General features: G+C 36.5%; 1 protein-coding gene across 1 annotated transcript in view; it reads left to right on the forward strand.

Annotated features, from left to right (window-relative positions):
• The window catches only part of trpv4 (transient receptor potential cation channel, subfamily V, member 4), a 36112-nt gene extending 13393 nt beyond the window's left edge, over positions 1 to 22719 (forward strand). The window contains exons 6-17 of the mRNA XM_028457185.1: positions 1786 to 1926; positions 7679 to 7977; positions 8089 to 8268; positions 10263 to 10421; positions 13413 to 13505; positions 13612 to 13685; positions 15407 to 15572; positions 15642 to 15708; positions 17542 to 17852; positions 19113 to 19240; positions 19308 to 19429; positions 21336 to 22719. Of these exons, the coding sequence (XP_028312986.1) occupies positions 1786 to 1926; positions 7679 to 7977; positions 8089 to 8268; positions 10263 to 10421; positions 13413 to 13505; positions 13612 to 13685; positions 15407 to 15572; positions 15642 to 15708; positions 17542 to 17852; positions 19113 to 19240; positions 19308 to 19429; positions 21336 to 21436 (1841 nt within the window). The 3' untranslated portion in view covers positions 21437 to 22719. The remainder of the gene's footprint in view (positions 1 to 1785; positions 1927 to 7678; positions 7978 to 8088; positions 8269 to 10262; positions 10422 to 13412; positions 13506 to 13611; positions 13686 to 15406; positions 15573 to 15641; positions 15709 to 17541; positions 17853 to 19112; positions 19241 to 19307; positions 19430 to 21335) is intronic.
• The last annotated feature ends 560 nt before the right edge of the window (positions 22720 to 23279 follow it).

The raw sequence follows: 23279 nt of genomic DNA on the forward strand, positions 1-23279 counted from the left end.
CTGTAGACGAATCCATTCAAGCGTTTTTACTTCATTCTTTCTGTGATTTCTTGTGAGGACAGTGCTTGGCTTGAATCCATTTTTGTTCTATAGCGTATTCCCAGTATTTACAATGATATCCCCTCACGCCGTAAGACATTACATTTCAGACAGATTCCTATATTTCTGTGTAATCCATAGAATAATCATCTGCCATTGTTTTGCCACGACTTTCAGTGAAAGCATCAGAAATGTGTTGATAAGTCACTCACTTTGAGAGAGTTTCTGGGGGAAAACACAAAGAATCATAGAAAGAATGAACTAAAAACACTTCCACGCATCCGTCTACGGCAGGGGTTCTCAACCTCAGGGTCGGAACTCCATTTGTCATGAGACACTGGGAGGGGGTCGCCAGCAACTGCACCAAACATGCCATATTTTTGCGTCTTTTAATGCATTTTTGCTACATTACTCCCATTTCTGCCACTTCTTTATCAAATTTCAATGCCTTTTCTGCACATTTGTTCCACTACCAAGACATTTTAGGCACTTTCCCCACCTAATGTCACATATATTGACCCATTATTGTCCAGTCACCATATTTCATGCTTATTTTTGCCTTTTTGACCACATTCACGATTTGTCATGCCCATTATTTGCCAGTTTAAACTGATTGTTCTTACTAATTTTTCCAATATTGACACTTTAAACCTTTCTACCACTTAACCAATTTCTGTGGTTTTTAAAATCCCATTTCACCACATTTTCCAGGAAGTTTGGTCACTTTTAGAAGCCATTTTATTTCTGATTAAAACAAGGATTTACATCTTTAAGATGACTATATACTATGGTGCAAATTATAATACGCTTCCTGGATATTATTCAGATGAATAAATAAATGTGGTTGTCACAGATTTATAGAACAATGGACCATCATTTTTCCACTTTCAAGACATTTTCGGCACTTATAAACCCTTTCTACCACATTTCACACCTAATGATGCATATGTTGACCCAATATTGTTAACCTCTTTACATGACATATTTTATGCTTATTTTTGCTAATTGAACCACATTCATGATTTGTCATGCCCATTATTTGCCAGTTTAAAATACTTGCTCCAATATTGACACTTTGAACCCTTTTTACCACTTTTTATTTCTGTTTTTGGTAACTCTAAATTGCAACTTTTAACCAATTTCTGTGGTTTTTAAAATCCCACCTTTCCAACTATTTTTGGTCACTTTTAACCCGTTTTATTTCTGATTAAAACAAAGATTTACATATTTTAGATTACTATATACTATGGTGCAAATTATAATAAACAGTGGATATTATTCAGATAAATAAATAAATGTGGTTATCACAGATTCATAGAACAATGGACCATCATTTTGCTGACTTTATGGATGGACCCCAAAAATCTCTCCCCTTTATTCCTCCTTATAGATGACCCTGTCGCCACATGACTGTTCTTCAATGTTCATGTCTGTGTTCAACCACCTTCAGGTACAGTGGGGGTCCCTGGTCTCTGGAACCTTTATTTTGGGGGTCGAGGGCTGAAAAGGTTGAGAATCACTGATCTACGGGACTCAATATCCCACAATGCAATGCAAGAAACTTTTCAAACTAAGCCAATAAGAGAGTGTTTACAGGGGAGACAAAAAAAACTATTGAGCTGCAATTTCAACTGATGAGGCCTAATACTACACTGTGTCCTTATCTGAATAATAAAAAAAATATTTTCTCAGCAGCTTTAAAAGGCTTCCAGTTCATAGCTAAGTTTGTTTTCTTGTTTTTTTCAGGCCAAACAGCCCTCCACATTGCCATTGAACGGCGATGTAAGCAATATGTGGAGCTGCTGGTGGAGAAGGGGGCTGATGTTCATGCCCCGGCGAGGGGCCGCTTCTTCCAGCCCAGAGATGAAGGGGGATACTTCTACTTTGGTGAGTCTATAGAGCTTTTATCTTTGCTTTGGAAAGCTGCTACTTTATGTTCTGCATCAGGCTTCATAAAACATAATAATGGTGTGTGAGGTTTTCATGGCTTCACTGGTCATGTGGCCAGTTTCCTGCCCTGCTGACATATCGTCTTTCCACATTCACCAGGTTAAACTTAGCGTTACCTAATATTCATTAAAGTAGCTGTTGTGCTTTAGAGTTACCATTTTACATTTTAAGTAAATACATCCATAACATCAAGGAAAATCACTGTGTTCCACAGGTTAGAGTGCTATTATTTCAAAGTAGTGTACTAGAAAACATCTACACCAGAGATGCATAACTTTTATCACAGCAGGTGCAAAAAAAAAACAACATTCATGTCGGCATTTAGAATAATGACCAATCTGAGCATTAATATAGGAAATAACAAGGTGTTTGTGTAGCTTTGTTGTTGTTTTCTTGGGTTTTTCTGTCATTTTTCTATATTTTTGTTTGTGAAATTTTGTGGTTGTTTTGTGTATTTTTGTCGTTGTTTTGTGTGTTATTTAACTTATTATGCATATTTTCATTGTCGTTTAGTATAATCTTCTGTTATTTAGTATATTTTTGTTGTTTTGTAATTTATGAGTTAATCTTTGTGTTTTATAGTCATTTATGTGTATTTTTGTCATTTTCTGTGCAATGTTCATTATTTATTTCATCTTGTGTGTTTTTGTAGTAATTTAGTGTATTTTTGTTGTCCTTTTTGTGTATTTTCCTGTAAATTTGTATGTTTTTCATCGTCATTTTGTGTATTTTTGTATTTCTGTAACTTTTTTTTGTGTTTTTCTCTGTCACTTTATGTGTTTTTGGAAGACACCGCTAGTTGCTCATGCCTGGTTTACAGGAACGCTCCACAAACAAGCCCATGTAAAGGCACCGTTATGTCGTGTGTTTATTTGGTGGGTTCTGTGAAACGTGTCTGTGTTTTCCAGTCAGGATTAGGAAGAGCTTGTGGGTGTGTCCTCTATGTGCTACTGAGCGCAAACACACACTGTAAACAGGGTGGCCAAACACTGCCCATGATTTCCCGCTCCAAAAATGATGGAAAACTGCATAAATCCCCTGGAAGCTGCTAAAGTATGATGTGGCAACATGGAGTATAAATCAAAGCCTTCAAATCCACATAAACACTGCCCTCTGCTGGCAGTGACATCATCCATTCTAGTGGTTTTCAACCTTTTCAGCCTGCGACCCCCAATAAAAGTTCCAGAGAGCAGGGACCCCCACTGTACCTGAAGGTGGTTGAACACAGACTTGAACATTGAAGAACAGTCATGTGGAGACAGGGTCATCTATAAGGAGGAATAAAGGGGAGAGATTTTTGGGGTCCATCCATAAAGTCAGCAAAATGATGGTCTATTGTTTTATGAATCTGTGATAAACCCATTTATTTATTTATCTAAATAACATTCACTGTTATCCAGGAAGTTTATTATTAATATTTGCACCATAGTATATAGTCATCTAAAAGATGTAAATCTTAGTTTTTTTAATCAGAAATTAAAAGAGTTAAAAGTGACAAAAAATAGTGGGAAAGGTAGGATTTTATAAACCACAGAAATTGGTTAAAAGTTGCAATTTAGAGAAATAAAAGTGGTTAAAGGGGTTCAAAGTGTCAATATTGGAGCAATTATTTTAAACTGGCAAATATTGGGCATGACAAATCATGAATGTGGTTCAGTTAGCAAAAATAAGCATAAAATATGTCATGTAAAGAGGTTAAAAGTGACAATATTGCGTCAACATATGCAACATTAGGTGTGAAATGTGGTAGAAAGGGTTTATAAGTGCCAAAAATGTCTTGAAAGTGGAAAAAAATGTGCAGAAAATGCATTTAAATTTGATGGAGAAGTGCAGAAGTGGGAGTAATGTAGCAAAAATATGGTAAAAAAAGTGATGAAAATAGATTAAAATATGGCAAGTTTGGTGTAGTTGCAGAAAAAGGGTAAAAATAAGCAAAAATGGGCTCAAATTGTAAAAAAAAAACATTTTTAGTTTCTTAAAAGCCCTTTGGTGACCCCGAGGTTGAGAACCCCTGATCCATCTAATATGCAGGTTTTTGGATTGTGGGATGGAGCCGCAGCCAACACTAAATCCCATGCAGGCATAGGGAGAACATGCAAACTCCTAACAGGCTCTGTGTCTTGTAATCAGATAGACCCAGGTTTTATTGGTATTTGTGACAGTTGGTGATGGTGACGTGTCCTTAAAACTCCTCCTCTCCTAAAACATTCAAATCAATTCTAAAAAGGACTTCCAGCGTTTGTACTGTTTGGACTGTTGGTTGTTTATTTTTTACTCAACTCAAAGTCACAAGCGCATCATTTGTCATCATCAAAGGTTATTTTCCTGCTCATCACAGATGGGATGATTTCCATTTGCTTCTATCACGCTTGTCATTCTTAAATCCCTGTGTGTCCGGGCACAGTGTGAGTGATTTGCTGTGGAGCTTTGCCGTGAGGTGAGCAGGAACCTGCCAGCGCTGATGACTAATGGGATTTACACTCTGCATGCACCCGTGCAAATCCGTGAAAAGGAGCGTTTTTATGCGAGATGACAAAGTAATCTGTCACCCATGGCAACAGCTCATTTTCAGCATCTGCTTTTGGCACTCAGGCCTCTGTGCGCGCCTCCTTCAAACAACTGCTAATTGTGCTGTTTTCATAGCAGGGATTATACTCAGATCTTTCATCCATGCGTAGCATACTTAGCACGCTCAGAGAGAACATACAGACAGTTGGTAATGAACCCTCCTGTTGATTTGATCACTTTTATTTTGAAAGGCGTGTGATCCTGTAAATCCTCTGAGCTTTCAGGTGTGATCAGTCGCTCTCTGATGGAAAACAGTTTGAGCATTTATTTGATCTCAGTGACATCAACCATATGTGTTTTAGGACTCGCTGCTTTCTCTACTTCTCAGAACAGCATGAAAAATACAGTTAGATGGATTGCTGATTATGTTCTACTACTAACACTACACTACAGAACTCACTCACACGTACTGTCCCTTAGAGGAGAAAAAGCCTAAAGTGCCACATATTGTGCAGCTGTTTGTTAATAAATGTGCCTGTGTGGCATTTTGTATCAGCAATTCTAACCATGAATTGTCTTTCTGGTCAGACTTCATTTGAATTAAAATTATTGAGATTTATTTTTGCATATATTGTCATTTTGAGAAAAAATATTGAGATATAAGTTTTGGTCCATATCGCCCAGCCCTATCTACGAGTACTCAATTTTGTTTGCTAGTGCACCAGCACACTTAACTTGTGGATTAAAAAGTGTCAATAGTAGTACTAGTCAGCATTTTATGCTAATAAGGGGGCAGGGGAAAGCAAATTCAGGCTTGCCATTCACTTTCAAAGATATTCCAACCATATCAGGGAGCTGGACTTGGTTATAATACCTGCTACTTCATTTGCATTAGGTTTATTAATACTACTAGTGAATCTTCAATTCAATTCAATTCAACTTTATTTGTATAGCGCAAATTACAACAAAAGTCATCTCAAAACGCATATCAAAATATAAAATTTGTAATAAAAAGGAAGAAACCCAACAAATCCACATGAACAACCATCAGCGACAGTGGGAAGAAACAACTCCCTGAAACAGAGCAGAGAGAGAAGGGCGAGGAGAAGGCACTGACTGCAGAAAAACATGATACATTATTATCAAGTCAGCCTGTCTTGGCCTTGGGCCTCACTCCCAGTGGCCTAGTCAATACTTATTATAAAAGTGACAAATCTCTTCCCGTTCATTGGTAAGCTAACAGCGACTCCAACGTCTGTAAATGCGACTGTTCACAGACGAGCCCATGTCCGCTCTAGTGGTTAGGTTATGTTTTGATTCAGTCCTGTTTATGCATACTGTAAATAACCAGATACAGACTAGTTCAAGAGTACACTTTAGTGAAGCAAAACATGTCAATAGTACTACTAGTAACCATCGTATGCTAATACGAGGGCAGGGGAAAGCAAATCCAGGCATGCCATTGGCTTTCAACAATATTCTAACCAATCAGGGAGCTGGATTTGGTTATTAGCCCTCCTACTTTATTTGCATTACAGGTCTACTTGTACTACTAGTGAGTCTTTTGACTTTACAAGTACTACTAGTAGACTAACAGTCCAGTTAGTGTACTTGGAGTACTAGTTTTTTTGCACACAGATGTGAGAGTACACCTCACTGGGGGTTTCCACTGGATACGTCTCTGCTGCGCCACGGTACCAATCCGTTGTCCGCCGTCCGGTAATTCCCACCGGTTGCATTTTGAGGGAAGCAAGTTTTTCTACTAATAAAATATTTTGTGTTACGAGTAGTACTAGTAGACTTGAAATACATTACAAGTAAAAAATCAAAGCTTTACCATTACTAATTCCAACAAGTTCATTTCGTCTTCTTTTTTTTAAATAATATGTTAAGGTTTCATTTTTTTGAAAACTTTTTTCACTACAGTATATTTTCTTTGAAATTGACTTTGATATCCTGACATGTTTTGACTACCAACTGTCAGTCTTCCATGGAGGCGTCTGCTGATCGCTTTGATGTTTGTATGAGTTCTTTCTGGGCATGGCAAACTTGACAGTTCTCTTAAGCTGGCCATGCCCCCTGTTGCCTGATGCCCCACATCAAAGCAATCAGCAGACTCCTCTGAGGAAGACTGAGAGTTGGTAGTCGAAACCTGTCAAGAGATCAAAGTAAATTTCCTGAAAAAAGTTATCTGAATAAATGAAACCTTTACTAGTACTATTAGAAACACATGATTGTCTACTATTAAATTGTTGTGCCCTGTGATGGACTGGCGTTCTGTCCAGGGTGTATTCACGCCTAAGTCCCAATGAGAGCTAGAGATAGTCACCAGCAGACCCCCGCAACCCTGAATAAAGGAACAAGCGGGTCAGAAAATTATTTAGATGGAGGGATAGAATTTTTTTGCTTTACTAATAAGGTCTACTCGCTTGCAGTTCACCAAAAACCTTTACAAGTAAAACATTTTTTTTCTTTATTAGTTCTAATAATACACTGAAAATCTCACTAATAATACTAGTGGACTGTTTTTAATCAACTAGTACTACTAGTAAATAGTGTTATAGCACTCAAGACCGTTCTTGAGACCAGAAAGCATCTTTACTTGGTCTTGTCTCGTTCTCGGTGTGCCCGATTTCTGCAATTCTTCAACTTTACTAATGTGATAATGAGGAGAAGAACTTGGTAAAACAATAAATATATTCTATTCATGTATTACATGTTTCTGTCTGTCAAATGTGTTTTAAAGAAGCTCAAACTGAAGAGAGAATGTTTTTTTAACTGTTCAACCTTGTCATGGTTTTTGAAATTGATTTTTATGGCTTTGGTCTTGTGTCGTCTTGGTCTTCTTGAATCGGTCTCGACTCCCAAAAGTCTTGGTCTTGTCCTGGTTTCGGTGCATTCTTGTTTCGGGCAAGTCTTGGTCTTGGATAATGTGGTCTTGAGCACAACACTAGCAGTAAAGAAAAGAAAAAAAACCCTGATCCCATCCTGATTGGTTGTAATGTTTTAAAAAGCCAATGAAAAGCCTGAATTTGCTTGACTCGCCCCCTTATTAGCATGAAATGCTTTTTACTTTTCTACTAAAATGTGCATGGGCACTAGTAAACCTACATTGAGTAAAAGCACTCCACATTTGAGTACTAGTCAAACTGAACTATATCACAGATTCTCTCTCTCTTAGGTGAACTGCCTCTGTCACTGGCTGCGTGCACCAACCAGCCCGACATAGTTCACTACCTGACTGAGAATCCACATAAGAAGGCCGACCTCCGTCGCCAGGATTCACGTGGAAACACAGTACTGCATGCACTCGTGCATATCGCAGACAACACCAAGGACAACACCCGCTTCCTCACAAAGATGTACGACCTGCTGCTGATCAAGAGTGCCAAACTGTACCCAGACTGCAGCCTGGAGACGGTGCTCAACAATGACGGCATGTCGCCCCTAATGATGGCTGCCAAACTGGGAAAGATAGGGGTACATAGGCTTTACTAAACATTTATCTATGCTCTGTAATGTTTCTACGATGCTATTTCCTAATTAATGGCAGCTATAGGTCAGTAAGTCAGTTTCTTGATATTCCTCCAGGTTTTTCAGCACATTATCAGGCGTGAAATCAAAGATGAGGAAGCCCGTCATTTGTCACGCAAGTTCAAAGACTGGGCGTACGGTCCAGTGTACTCGTCCCTCTATGACCTGTCCTCTCTGGATACTTGTGGAGAGGAGCCGTCTGTGCTGGAAATCCTGGTCTACAACAGCCGCAATGAGGTGAACACATGGGATAGAGGCAACACCAGGGCTGTGGTCGAAGTGGCATACTATGTACTATGCACTACACACTCAATGAGTATATACTGTCTACTCTATATTATATGTATGGTTAGGAGGATTAGGATGCTGAGCATTCCCACCAGAGTTGGGGTCAAACATAATTGTAATTGTAATTTTAGAAATCTGTTGCTGTCATAATCGTAATGAAATTGTATATAATTGACTTTTTATTTGTACTTACCATGAATATTCTATCATTATAATTTAAAACAAAACTGGAGAACCATGTTACAGTTCTATGTACAGTTCTACACATATGTAGTGAACAATTATTAAAAAGCTTTCCCACCTTTTACCATTTTAAAAAATATTTTTAAAAAAACAGTATTTTCATTGATTAGGAAGCCTAACAACATAACCAATAGACAGGAAAGAAATTAGATGATAGATATTTGTTTTTAGTGTATTTTACAGCTGATTTAGGACTCGTTATCACAAGAGATGCTAACAGAAAGCTAACACGAGAGGAAGGTTAAATTTTATTAGGTTATTTATTTCAGTAATTGTGATTAATTGCAATTGAACTTTAGTATTTGAGAATGTAATTGTAATTGACTTTCTGAGGATAAAAAATAATCATAATTGAATTGTAATTGAACATGAGTAATTGAAAATGTAATTGTAACTGAAAAATGTCATTGACCCCAACCCTGATTCCCACCGAAGTATACTTCCAAGTTTCCCAAGATGTGTTTCGAACTAGAGCTGGGCGATATGATCCAAAACTCATGTCTCAATATTTTTACCTCAAAAGGGCAATATACAATATAAATCTTGATCATTTTAATTCAAATGAAGTCTGACCAGAATGACAATTCAGGGGTAAAATTGATGACACAGGCTTTTTCTCCTCTAAGGGACACCACGTATTACAAACTTATAACAGCAAAAACCTGAATCACACTGAGGCTAATTATCTCTGTTGATTCTCCACCTTTGAAAGTTCTGAAAACACTTTAAGTGAGAAAGTGACCAAGTAGAATATCAACATGTGGTCATTTGATCCATAAAACGTCCGTAAACACTTTTCATGCAGATATTTTGTAGATTTTCAGAGACCTTCCTTTGTGCTTGTGACAAAACTTCCGGTTAACTTCAAAATAAGAGCCCTATTTACAAAAGCGTAAAAAAAACTAATGGAAAACAGGAAGAGATGCTTTTGTTTTTGAAATAGGGAAGTTTGATTTTTAGCGTGAAGCTTGTCCCAGGACCATGTTTTATTCTGCTCGCAATGCATCATGGGGCGGTTATTGAGTAAGACTAGTGTGCCCACCGGGCATACTTAAAAATGTCCCGATATAGCACATTGCGTCAAACTTACGGCCCGGGGGCCAAACCTGGCCCTTGAGAGCATCCAAATCGGCTCACAGGAGAAAGTAAAAATGACAGAAAACATAAATTATTGTGTAAATTACCAAATAATTCAGTTGTAGATATCTCAAATTCACCAATTTAATGAAACTCCACAATAGCATTTTTCCTTTGTTTATATCATATGAATGCAGTGACTTAGGATCGCAAATTGTGGAAAGAACTCTCAATTTTGTCTCAAATCTTGCAGTTTCTCATAAACAATTCCACAAATTTACTCTAAATTACGCAAAACTTGGTAGCAATTTTTTTTAAGTGAATTGAACTTATATTTAAAACAATGATGTTAAAATTGTTTTTTTCCGCACCTAAAATTTTGCCCCTGAACTAAAATGAGTTTGACACCCCTGCCATATAGTATACATCCAGGTATTTCTCACGTACTCAATCTTTCCATATTATCTAATGCGAACGCACTACATACTAATTTTGACGTCAGACTTAGTATGAGTTGTACGTTAGAATGTGATTTCGAACACGAGCCAGGAATGATGTCAAAGTGAACAGAAACGGGATTGTAGTGGCAACAAAACCTAACCTGTTCTGCTTTCTTTTTCTAGAACCGTCATGAGATGCTGGCAGTGGAACCTATCAACGCTCTGCTCAGGGCCAAATGGCAGAAGTTTGCTGCTGTCACTTTTTACATCAGTGTGGTTTCCTACCTCATCACTATGATCATTTTCACCTTGGTGGCCTATTACCACCCAACAGAAGGAGCGGTAGGTGAAAAAAAAAATCAAAGTTTATCACAAGGACGTAATATTTAAGGTCTTCAGCTGCTCAGTGGAGCGATGGTTAGCATCAGCGCCACTGGCAGAGCTTTAAACAGTAATTGATGTGTGTCTAGACTGGAAATTTAAAAAATGCCTTGATTATGGGCGTGGCTCCTGGAGAAGTTCAGACACGCCCAGTCTATACTGCAAAATCTCCAAACAACAATCTATGCTATGCTCACTAGCCAATCAATACTAAATATACCTCTCTATTCACAATTCTCTCAATCCAACCTACTCACCACGGAGTCCACAGGTGCTAGTTTTTATTAAAGGGGCGGGGCTAACAGCCACCAAAATGTAAAAAACCAACCATTCTCAGCCAATAGCAACATTCTATTGTAATAGCTAGGTTTCAACCCATAGAGGGCAGTCACTCTTACATTTTTACAACTAAATACAGCAAATTGAAATACTTTGACTTAAATGTGAAGAGTTGGGCCAGAAATCAATCAATAACACATCTTCATATTAAATATCAATCAATCAATCAATCAATCAAACTTCATTCAATTGATTTAGCAAACAAATCTGTGGCTTTACAACATATCTAACTAACTTCACGTTTAATGAAACATGTAAACATGTGGACAGCACTTCTTAAACACTCTGTAAACTTAACAGGACAGTCGATAAATAAGTAAAATAAACAGATGTGAAAAAATAAAACAAAGCTTACTAATATCCAGTCAGTAACATCACACATACTAAAGTGCAGGAAAAGTAAGGAGAACTAATATCTGCTTCAAACTTAAAATAAATTATCATAAAAAAATAAAAAATTGCAGCCTTGTGATTACAAAATCACGTTTTATGATGTCGCGATAATATCACAAATACAATTAATCATTCAGCCTTATTGGAACATTGGAATATTTGAACATTAGAACATAGGGATGATATCATCACTGTGGACCAATTTTCCAGTGTTGTAACTAGGGATGTAACGATTAATCGTGAGGCAGTTAAAAATCGATTCATAGGTATCACGATTGATATCAATTTTCTGAAAATTGAATCGCAATACTTTATTTAAACAGCAGAGGGTGCTATATATTTATCCTCTTGTCCAAATGCTGAGGCGGTGGGTGGAATCTGCTACTACTTTCTTTCTGGCCGCCTTCTACTCTTAAATATGTTCATAAATGATTCCTTACCCCCTTAGCACCGAAAGAATATCTGTAATATTACGTGAATATCTGTAAAAGTCACGTTTTTCTATTAGCTCTGTCTGCTAGCATAGCATCTCTTCTTCACTGCACAGATTATCTGCATGGCAAGCGACCACTGGGTTACCAGCGCCCTCTGCTGGTCCAAACAAATATCTGACCTAAATACAGTGCAATGACTGTTTTTTTTTTTTAAAGTCCAATTGTTAAGGCACAAAATACATTTTCAGTTGCACTTTTAAAAAGAAAAAGAACTATTATGCAGTTTTGCATTGTTTACTATAGAACCAGAATTTAAATTACTAGGCTTCTTCTTCATTTGTATTATTCCTCTATTTATTTCATTCAAGATATTTTTAGTTAAATTGCATTGTTTTTAATAGTTTATCAAGGAATTCTTTTGACAATGAAAAATAAAAGGAAAATAGTACAGTATTTTCTAGTTTTTTTTCCCAAAAAAAATAAAGGAATATTTTTCAATCATCATTTGTCTACAGTCCCATTTTGCAAAATAAATCATGAGAGAATCGTATCGGGAACCCAGTATCGTGAATCGAATCGTATCGGGAGTTGAGTGAATCGTTACATCTCTAGTTCTAACTGATGACATTATCACCGAGTGCATCAACTCAGGAGGTGGAGCGTGGGGGTGGGGCGTCCAAACAAATCCGACATTGCATACCCTCAGTCTGATCAGTCTGATCCTGATCCGCAGAGATATTTGAGGAACACACACACAGACACACAAACCAGGAGAAATTATGTTATAGTTCTGTGGCTTACACACATGCGTAATTAACAATTATTAAAATATGTTTCATATCAACTTTTCCCACTAACCTATAAGTTCTCATGAGGGTAATTTTGTCATTTAAAACAAAAAATGTAATCACGGGGTATACAGACCAAAAAAAAGGCTCAGACGTCCACACCAAAAAATATTAATACCAATATTTTCATAGAAGCCTAACAAGGTAACAAAGGGAGGAAAAACAAATTGGATGACAGATAAATGTTTTAGTGCATTTTACATGTGTGTTGTGTTGTGTTGTATGGTGTCATTTTAGCATATTTTTTTATTTACATTTTAGTTCACTGTTATGATGGGGACCACAGTTGGAAATTAGCAATAGTTCTAAACTCTTTGTGCAACACATGGTTAGCTTTCACTGCTGTGGAACAATGTAAAATAGAATCTTTATTTCAATCAAATTCTATTCTATAGGGTACAAAGCAGGGTACACCATGGACCTGATCCCCAATAGGAGCTACCATAATCAAATATTGCATAAAAAAACAAAACATAAAAGGTTATGCACTGTTATTCTCCAAAAAAACTTCATTTTTCAGAATGGATCCAATCTATAGGAGAAGTTAAACAGTGTCCAATTTATAGCTTGATATTTGAGGCAAAAGAGTTGCTTTAATGATATACACATTTGATTTGAAGTCATTTTAGTCTGACACATTGTGTGGTTCTGTGAATATGAAGGATTACTTGCTCAGTTAGGATACCCAGCTGCCTGCTGTAAATCTTAATATTCTGATATGTATTAGACTGATAGAAATCTGCTCATCAAAGATGTAAATCCCAAATACAAAATTATCCTTCAGCTCCATGTTTTGTCACATCATCATCCATCCTCTCGTGTGTGTGTGTGTGTGTGTGTGTGTGTGTGTGTGTGTGTGGGGGGGGGGGGGGGGGGGGGTTGTGTTTCTGTGTGTGCTTGTGATCACCTCAGTAAAGTATCCTCGTCCTTCTCCACAGCCTCCGTATCCATACAACACTTCATCAGACTTTTTACGGCTGGGAGGAGAGGTTGTGACGCTAGCATCTGGAATCTTCTTCTTCCTCACCAATGTTAGCATACACACACACACACACACACACACACACACAGTTTGTATCCGTTGTTCTCAGTGTCATTCCTTCTATTGTTCTCATGGTTTTCCTCTGGACTCTGCAGGTTAAGGACCTCTTCTTGAAGAAGTGTCCTGGGATGAAGTCTTTGTTCATCGACGGATCATTTCAACTACTGTAGTGAGTTCTTCTGCTGCGTCCTTGTTTAGCTTTACCACAGCTGCATCCAACTTTAGGCAAACATTTCCTGCCTTTAATTCAATTATTTAGCTCATCATTTTTTGTTTCTAAAAACAAAAAATTCAATGTTGGAGGAAAAAGACGACTGGAAGTTGCTGTTTTTCAAAGTAAGAGCGCGTATGAGGACGACGCTGTGATTCTGGCAGAAGCGCCAAAATCTGACTTGTACCCGTGGTTTCTTTCGTCCCAGGATAAAATGTAGTCTCGGGATTTTTGACATGGCAAACGAAGGCTTGTCATCTGCAGAAATCTCTGCACACATCACGCCAAAGTGGGAATGAAGGAGGTTTTACTACAATCTTCCCTTCCTCTTTTATTGTTTTGAAAAACAACGTACTGTTCAGTGTCCATCAATGTACTCTGAAAACAGGAACTTCTGGTCGCATACTAATGAGAAAAACAGTTTTTTTGTTAGTTTTTGGTCTTCTAACTTTTCACTTGTTTCGTTTATCACACCTTGACCCTGATTAAAACAAATGCTGTGAATATTTTAAATTTTTTATATAGATATAAAAAAATATACAGTCATTTTTATTTATTTTTCAATATCTTTTTGTGGGAAAGTAAAACAAAACAAAAACAATGACCAAAACATACACTGACACATCAACTGTTCCTTAATCATGTTCAGTTATTAGCAATGGTGTAAAAAGGCTAATGTGTTTTACATCAGTTTTCCAGACTCTTACTTTGAAAACAGAAACTTTCGGTCGCACAATATTGAAAAAACCCATTATATATATATATATATATATATATATATTATTATTTTTTTTTCTTCTTTTTTACATTTGAAAATGGAAATCAACTAACCACTCATTTTATTATTTTTTTGTTTAAAAAAAAAAAAAGACTCTTACTTTGAAAACAGAAAAATCCTGGTTTTTTTGGCATATCCCATCTTGTTCCTAATAAAAAAGGCAGTGAATTTTTATTTATTTTATTTTAAAATAGAAATTTTAATTATTTTTTTATATCTTTTGCAGAGAAAAAAAACAATGACCAAAACATATACTGAGCCGTCAAGCGCTCCTGAATCATGTTGAGTTATTATCAGTGGTGTTTAAATGTTAACGTGTTTTTCATACATTAGCATGTTAACATGTGGTTTATTAACCCCCGCCACAAAAATGTGGTTTGAGCTCCATCTGTCTGTCCGTGTGCCCATCCATCTGAGTTAAAAGGGACAGCTTTTCTCAGAAACTTGTTAAGATAGGATAACCAAATTTGATGTGTGGCTTCAGGGTATCAATACCTTGATGGAGTTCGAAAATGAGAAGTGCACAATTATTTTTTCTGGAGTTATTACCCTTGTTATCTTCAAAAGGGACAGCTTTTCTTAGAAACCGTTTAGGATAGGATAACCAAATTCGGTGTGTGGCTTCAGGGTATCAATACCTTGATGGAGTTCGAAAATAAGAAGTGCACAATTATTTCTTCCGGAGTTATTGCCCTTGTTCCGTTTTTTTACTCGAGGTATCTTTATAGGGGACAGCTTTTCTTAGAAAACGTTTAAGATAGTTCGGCATCTTGTGATAATATTTTCTTTCGTATACATCTAAGTTAGATTTAGGACATTTAAGAAAAAGTTGTGAGTTATAATGAGAACCAATCTGGCAGGGATCGTTGATTACTATGTCTTCTTGTTATTCCTCCCCCAGCTTCATCTACTCAGTGCTGATAGTAGTCACTGCTGCTTTGTACCTGTCGGGCGTTAAGGCCTACGTCACTGTAATGGTGTTTGCACTGGTCTTGGGCTGGATGAACACACTGTACTTCACCAGAGGCCTGAAGCTCACTGGGACCTACAGCATCATGATACAGAAGGTAACACAACAGTCATTAAAGCCACCAGAGTTCTTATCTGAAAAACATTCTTCTTCTGTTGATTGGTAGATTCTCTTCAAAGACCTTTTCCGCTTCCTGCTGGTGTACGTGCTGTTCATGATAGGATATGCATCAGGTAGGACCCCCACCATCGTTTAGCTGCTCTCCTCAGTGCTAATACCAGGGTTGGGGTCAATTGACTGGAATAACCTGCACCAGTCTCTCAGGGAGCTCAACTGTGTGGACACTTTTAAAAAACTGCTGAAGACTACACTTTACAGAAAAGCTTTTAGTTAACTGGATTTTAATTTTTATTTATCCTTTAATGTTGCTGTTCTTATGATGTTTATGCACTCTTGTTTTATTATTCTATTGTGTTGCACTTGTACTTTTACCACAACTCTGTACAGTACTTTGTGATTTTATCTGCAAAAAGCGCTTTATAAATAAACTACTTGCTTGCTTACTTACTTTTTAATTACAATTACGTTTTTCATTATCAATGTTCAATTACAACTCAATTCCGATTAAAATGACCAGCATTTTTTCCAATTACAATTAAAATTACAATAATAAAATTTTCCCCAATGGTCTTTACTATTATGTTCTCATTTACAATTAATCACAATTAATGAGCCTAAAATAAATAAATTACATATCATCCAATTTGTTTTTCATCTCTTGGTTACCATGTTAGGTTTCTTAATCAATGAAAATATTGGTAATAATATTTTTGGTGTGGGCATCTGAGCCTTTTTTCTGTCAGTAGACCCTTCAATTTCAAATTTTTCTTAAATGGTAAAATGATCCTCAAGAGAACTGATGGGTAAACTTGATATGAAACAGTTTTTAATAATTTTTAACTACACATACGTAAGGCATAGAACTGTGACATGGTTTCCCAGTTTTGCGTATAATTACATCGTAAATGACAGTTTTTATAGAATTTCCATGCACTGCACTAGTTTAGCATTTGCTTAGCATTAGCATAGCATTCCCTTAGCATTAGCATTAACCTTGCATTAGCATTAACATAGCATTAACTCGCTTTAGCATTAGCCGAGCAGTAACATTTACCCAGCATTAGCACAAACCTAGCATTAGCACTAACCAAGAATTAACATGAGCTTAGCGTTAACATTAGCCTAGCAATAGCAGTAGCTTAGCAATAGCATTAGCCTAGCGTCAGTGCCCAATCATTTCTACGTCACTTCCTGCACTCACAATCTTTACGACAGAGCTCCTGTGACGTGATATTTGAATGTAGACTGACCATACAACATTTATTAAATATTTTAATAGTACACATTTAAATATGTGACTGTTTTGTGGTGTTTTTAATTGTTAAAAATAAAAAAAATGGATCAAAACACAATACACAACATTGACTATCAAAAACCAAACAGAAAATAAAATAAAATCCAAAATAAATTGAAAATCAATCAAAGCATAAATTTCTAATATTTTTAAATAACAGAGTTTCAAATTTTTTAAAATAGTACACCAATTGCCTTAAAATATGCCGACCGGATGTAAACGCGTTTCACGCATGCATTGAAAGGATCCGAAACGATCAGGCCCACAAAAGAATTGGGCGCTGACACTAGCATTAACAAGAACCTAACATTAGCATTAGTCCAGCAATAGCATTAACCTAACATTAATGGAATAGTGACATTAGCCGAACATTAGCACATACCTAACTTTTTGAGTGTTTTGATAAGTTATTTGTCAAAATTGGACAAACGTTGTAGGAGGAGTTATCCACCGACAGAAGAAAAAAATGGATAACAATAGCGAGGGTGCCTCGTGCCTCAATTACTATTCAATTACAGTTACAACAGCAACAGATTATAATTATAACTATGTCATGATTGTAATTAATGATCAATTACGTGATTACAATTATAATTGACCCCTACCCTGGCTAATGCTGATGCTTTTTCTAACTTCTCTCTCCCCTGCTCAGCCCTGGTGTCCCTGCTGACCGTGTGTCCCCCACCGGGCTCTGAGTGTGAGGGTGAGGGGGGGTGCCCCACCTACCCAAACTGCAGAGACACCGACACGTTCAGCAACTTCCTGTTGGACCTGTTTAAGCTAACCATTGGGATGGGAGAACTGGACATGGTCCAGAGTGCCCAGTACCCTGCGGTCTTCCTCATCCTCTTAGTGACTTACATAATCCTCACCTTCGTGCTGCTGCTCAACATGTTGATCGCTTTGATGGGGGAGACGGTGGGACAGGTGTCCAAGGAGAGCAAGAAGATCTGGAAGCTTCAGGTGACCTGACTGCCTGTGATTACCAAGGATAAGACAGAGATCTGCTATTAGTTATAATGCTTACACCAGACATGGGGAACTGACGGCCCTTGTGCAGCCCCCAAGTGTAACAACACAGAAAATGACTTCAAAGACACAGAAAATTGCAGAAAATTACACCAGAGGACAACAGATATACTAAAAGTTACTCCAAAGAACACATGAAATCAGAATCAGATGTACTTTATTTATCCCAGGGGGAAATTTTTACAGATGCTTCAGAAATATTTAGAATAAAAAGAAGAAACACTAAAACATAGACTAGAAAGAAAATTTACATAATTAAATAAAAGACTGTTAATTAAATAGGGATTAAACACAAGTGCACACCTCCAGGACAATACAATACAAACGTACAAATATAATACAGATAAATACAACTATTGTATTGTGAGCCATCTACCAACTACACTGTAAACTACACTGTAAAATGAAAACGCTGAATAAAATGAAAGAGAAATAAACAAAATGACATCATAAATACACAAAACAACCCCAAAAATACAATTAATAACATTATACCAAACGAAAAAAAAAAACAGAAAATGAGAGGAAAATATACAAAACAACAGAAAGACATAAAATGATTTAAAAAAAAAACCCTCCCTACATTGGATCAGAGAATATTTTCCAAAATGACAACATAAATACACAAAACAGCTCCAAAAACACATTAAATAACATCCAAAATGAAAAAATTAAGAAGAAAATATACAAAACAACAACAAAAATACACAAAATGACTAAAAAGAAACCCAAAATCAATAAATCTAATTGACAAACCCTTTGTTCTTTCCTGTATTAATTAAAGCAAAAACAAAAAGACTCATTAAACACAACACAACAAAACTACCATATACAGAATGACAAAAATATACTATACAACAAGAAAATACACAAACTTTCTCCAAATAGACATAACAACAATGAAAACGCAAAAAACAACCACATTTTTTTTTTTTTTTTTTACAAAATAGACAAAAAATATACAAAACTAAGAGAAGAACAAAGAAAACCACAACAACAAAATTACACAAAACAACAAAACAAAACACACAAACCCTTTGTTCTTTCCTATGTTAATGCTCAGAGTCATTATTATTCTGAAGAGCTCATTGATATTGAAATGATTTGCCACAGATCTGACCAGTGCTTAAGTTGTAAAATGTCCATGTTATAGAATCATTTTTTTTTTTTTTTTTTTTTTTTTTTTTTCCATAGTGGGCGACAACCATCTTGGACATTGAGCGCTCATTCCCAGTCTGTCTCCGAAAGTCCTTCCGAGCTGGAGAAATGGTGACAGTGGGGAAGAACTGGGATGGAACGCCAGACAGACGCTGGTGTTTCAGGTATTGCCAGTCACCAGGAAAAAATACCATTTAGGAACAGAAACCACAGGTTGTTTGTTATAAACAGGGTAGACGAGGTGAACTGGTGCCACTGGAATCAGAACCTGGCAATAATCAATGAGGATCCAGGAAAGAGTGAAACCAGTCAGCCCAGTGGACTCCAGCAGAGCGTCAGAGCACTGAGAAGAGGTGAGATTTAAAAAAATAAATAAACTACCACAGTGTATATGAACTAGGGGTGTACATCAGGGTTGGGGTCAATTATAATTGTAACTGTAATCGAAAAAAATCTGTTGCTGTTGTAATCATAATAATTCAATTGTAATTGAGTTCAGATACATTGTAATTGGCATGGAAATTCTATAAAAACTACAAAATGCAAAACTAAAAAACTACAAAATGCAAAACTAGGGAACCATGTTACATTACTATGACTTACACAAATGTATTTAACAATCAATAAAGTATGTTTCATATCATGTTTTCCCACTACTATTTCGCCATTTAAAATAAATGTAAATCTAGGGGTATAGTGACAGAAAAAGACTCAGATGTCTAACCCATTAACATAAAACCAATATTTTCATTGATTAGGAAGCCTAATGGCGCGTTCACACCAAAAGCGTGGAAAACGTCAAAAGCGGCAGGTGTACATTCACAATATATGGTGGACGTGCTTCTAGGGAGCGTCAGAGGTCCCGCTGCACATCCCGAGCCTCCTGTGCAGCGCGTTTTGAAGCTTATTATGAGGCAGACGCTTTTGACGCAGCCGACGCTGGAGTTGGGATTGTTGAACTTTTGGGGCATATCACGGCGCGTTGACCAATCAGGAGCGTTCCCCAACCGTGACCGTATTTAGAATAATGAGAAGAAGTGAAAAACACTAACCGGAGGCGGAGACAGATGGACAGGGACTCTTCTGCTGGAATAGAGCGCCTGTAGTTGGGGTCCTGGTAGGAGATCTGACCAAGGTAACCAAGAGATGAAAAACAAATTGCATGATATATAAAATGTTTTAGTGTATTTTATACAGTTTTTATAAAAAGTCCATGCCAATTACAATTACAAAGTCAATTATCTGAACTCAATTCCAATTAAATCATAATTACAACAGCAACAGATTGTTTCGATTACATTTAAAATTATAAATACGCCATAATTGCAATCAACTCAATACAATGAGGAGTGAGGTAGTTTAACAAGGTCTGATGTGGTTCACTGACACCTAGTGACCGGACGTTTACGTGTTATGCATATGTTTTTAATGTTATGTCATTGAATGTTCTTTTTTACGTGCTATTAATATCTTAAAAAATTGATTTCGACATATTTTGGATTGATATGATAATTGCGTGGAGAAATATTGCGATATATCAGCAAATTGATTTTTTTCTTATATTGTTAAAGTGCATTCACACGGAACATAACTTCAGTGACTCTGGTGACTAGATTACATTAAAAATAAATGTAAATGAGGCAACATCAAGTGACGGGACTCGCGCAAATCCAGCGACTCAAAGTAGAAAACTTTGAACTTTTCAAGCGACTTTGAGGGACACTGTGTCGCAACATCCAATCGGTAATTAGCTTCTCTCCATGTCACTCCCCCGGTCGTCACGTCAGCGATGAAGCGAGAAAAATACGCCACTATGTTCAAGCAACTCATCACGGGACATTAAAAAACATGACTTTAAGAAATCGATTTGGATTTTGTTGCGATACGATAATCGCGCGGTGAAATATTGCGATATATCGCCGAATCAATTTTTTCTTACACCCTTATTGACACCCCCACTTTTCCAAAAAATCACAATCCAGATTCGATCCCGATCAAACGCGGAGAAGTAGCTGATGAACGAACCTGACATGAGTCAAATTTTATTGTGATTGGTCAATTACAAACCAAGATATGAGTTTTTGAAAATTTGCCAATTATGAGAGATTTTGTATTTTTCAAACTGATCCAGAAAAAACATGATTAAAAAAGTCGATTTGGACATTTTATGGATAGATACGATAATCGGGGGAAATATCGTGACATATTGCAGGATATATTTTTTCTTACACCCTTAATATGAACCTGATTGTTTCTCAGATCGCTGGTCCACGGTGGTACCACGGGCGTTGGAGCTGAGTAAAGGGTCCCGGCCTCAGGATCTGGTGGTGGAGATGGAGCCGCTGACGTCGAGGCACTGATGCGTGTAGATAACTGGAGCCGTCCTCATAACACGGAGACAGCAGAAAGACATCAGCATCAATGAGATCACTCTGCAGGGGCCCATTAGACCAATAAGAGCGCTCATTTGCACACGTCCCATGTGCCTTTTGTTCAGAGGAAGTGCTGAATATTCCAGCGCTGCTGTCACTACTAGTCTAGAGGAGTGAGTCTGCAGAGACTCTGATTGGTGCATATCTAAAAGCTTTTCATTTGGAAAACAGTGGATAATAGTGTTGTAAATGAACCTGGAGCTAATTCAAAGGCACAAACGACACAGCGACGATTAGCTTTTTTAAAAACTCATCTTTTAAGTGTTTTCATAACCCGATGTGCTTTCAGACATCCGTGACTGATTACTCAGGGATTTCAGAGCCTTTCAGTATTATTTTTTATGTGTGATTGTGATTGTGTTCTTACAGGAAACAGGAGACGAGCACCTTTTTTACCCAGCTGAAATAAAATATACAGGGTTTCTGCATTTCCATTTTAACTTAATAAACACTATTTCAAAAATGATATATTGAAATACTACTATAAATATTCATAGAGGCATGGAGTAGTAATCAGCTTTTCTTTGCTTAATTGGTATTTTATTTGCTCTGTGTAATACAAAATTTGTAAATGCACAAAATGACCCAAAAAACACCCCCCCAAAAAATAACAGAAAAGTACATAAAAAGACAAAAATACACAAATGTGCTACAGAAAACACAAGATGGCTGAAAATATCCAAAATGACAACTTAAATAGAAAGAATAACAGTAAAAAAAACATTAAAGGACAAAAACAAATTGCTTCAAAAACACACAAGATGACGACAAACGTAAAAAAGAATGAGAAAAATATACAAAACGACACAAAACATATGCCTAAATGCCTCCAAAAAAGACACAACATGACAACAAAAGTACACAAAATAACAGACAAATACATATAAGGATGACAAAAATACAAAAATGTGCTTCAAAAACACACAAGATGACTAAAAAAATGCTAAAGAATAGCTGAAATTAGTACATAACGACATCAAAAATACACATGAATGTCTCCAAAAACACATAAAGACAACAAAAATTGGACAAATTACAAATATTACTAAAAAATTATGAATATGCAAAAGAATAACTGAAAAATATACCAATCGACACCATAATTATGTATACATGCCTCCAAAAACACACAAAATAACAACAAAAGTACACAAAATGACGAATAAATCAATAAAAAGACTACAAAAATACACACATTTTCTCCAAAAACACACAAGGTGAATACAAATATAAATAAGAACAAGTGGAAAATATACAAAATGACACCAAAAACGAACAAAATGACAAACAAAATACAGAAAACTTGGGAAAAAAAAAAACAATCACACACAAAACAAAGCAATTTTCTGTGTTAGCTGTACATGTTGCTGCATTTCCATTTTTACCAAATAAACTATTTTAGAAATTTTTCATTGAAATACAAATTTAAATATTCATAAAGGCATGGAATATTTCTTTGCTTGCTTGATATTTAATTTGCACTGTGAAATATGAAGATAAAAATCCATGTTTACCATTCAAGCAGCATTGCTTATTTCAGCAAATCCCTATATTTTGTTTAAGGCTTTTTTTTTTTTTTAACAAGAAAATAAATAGATAATTTCAAGGTCTCAGTCATTAACTGGCAGCTCAGGCAGCACAGCTTTCATTTAAACTGAAACAATGCACTGTGCCTATTGGTGATAAATGCATTATTATGTGAAAACAAAGACATTTCTATGAACAGGATGGGTTGATGAGCAGGTTACGGCTGTCAATCAAATATGGAATG

This window comes from Gouania willdenowi, chromosome 9 (assembly GCF_900634775.1).
Source record: "Gouania willdenowi chromosome 9, fGouWil2.1, whole genome shotgun sequence".
Classification (NCBI taxonomy): domain Eukaryota; kingdom Metazoa; phylum Chordata; class Actinopteri; order Blenniiformes; family Gobiesocidae; genus Gouania; species Gouania willdenowi.